General features: G+C 60.4%; 1 protein-coding gene across 1 annotated transcript in view; it reads left to right on the top strand.

Annotated features, from left to right (window-relative positions):
• Nucleotides 1-740, top strand: part of MYRF (myelin regulatory factor) — a gene marked incomplete at its 5' end in the record, with an annotated part of 13,493 nt that overhangs the window by 8,181 nt on the left and 4,572 nt on the right. Inside the window, one exon of the mRNA XM_010140417.1 lies at nucleotides 707-737. Coding sequence (XP_010138719.1) covers nucleotides 707-737 — 31 coding nt within the window. The remainder of the gene's footprint in view (nucleotides 1-706; nucleotides 738-740) is intronic.

A 740-nucleotide genomic window follows, 5' to 3' on the forward strand; every position in this document is an offset into this window, starting at 1 on the left:
TGAATGGTGGGACAGAGGGACCGGAACCGCTCCTACACCTGGGCAGGCAAAATCTTGAGCGTCTTTGTAAGGAGCTCAGGAACAATTTCTGGTCAGTGCCGGCCAGAGTCGCGGATTGTCCCAGATCTTCGCAGGCAGCAGCCGCTGCCCAGGGGTGGGACTGCTGCATGCTCCTGTGTGGACACGGGAGAAAAGCAGCACGAGGCTGTGGTTCCTCCTCCCCTCCCCTTGGGAGACGCTGTGGTGTCCTCAGCTCAGGTCTGGGGAGCTTCAGGGGAACAACTGAAACCACGAGGGATGAATCTGGTGGGGCTTGGAGCCCAATATTGCCTTATGTGTTGACCTCAAAGCACATAAACCCGCCCTGGAGATCACTGCTGGCAATCGAGTCCACTGAGCACGCCTGTTCCTCAGGGAGCACAGAGGGGCCATTGCCGGTGTCCCCCGAACCGGCTGGGACTCGTCCCTGCCAGCTGTGGCACTGCCACTCCATCTCCTGTGGCGTTTCCCAGCTCTCCTTGCCGTCCTTGCCTCCCGCCCTTCCTCACCTGCATCACTCCAGTCTTTGCTCCTCCTCACCCTTGCGCTCTCCACGCCTGCTCTCGCTCCGTGTCCCATCACCCTGCTCACCGCCGCGGCCGCTTCTCTCCTCACGTACACGCGACACCGTCGGGAGAGCTCTTCACCCTCTTTTCCTGCCTTTCAGGTCAAGCCAGAACTTGGATAAAACGCAGCTGGTG

Source organism: Buceros rhinoceros, unplaced genomic scaffold (genome assembly GCF_000710305.1).
Source record: "Buceros rhinoceros silvestris isolate BGI_N320 unplaced genomic scaffold, ASM71030v1 scaffold31347, whole genome shotgun sequence".
NCBI classification, from domain to species: Eukaryota; Metazoa; Chordata; class Aves; order Bucerotiformes; family Bucerotidae; genus Buceros; species Buceros rhinoceros.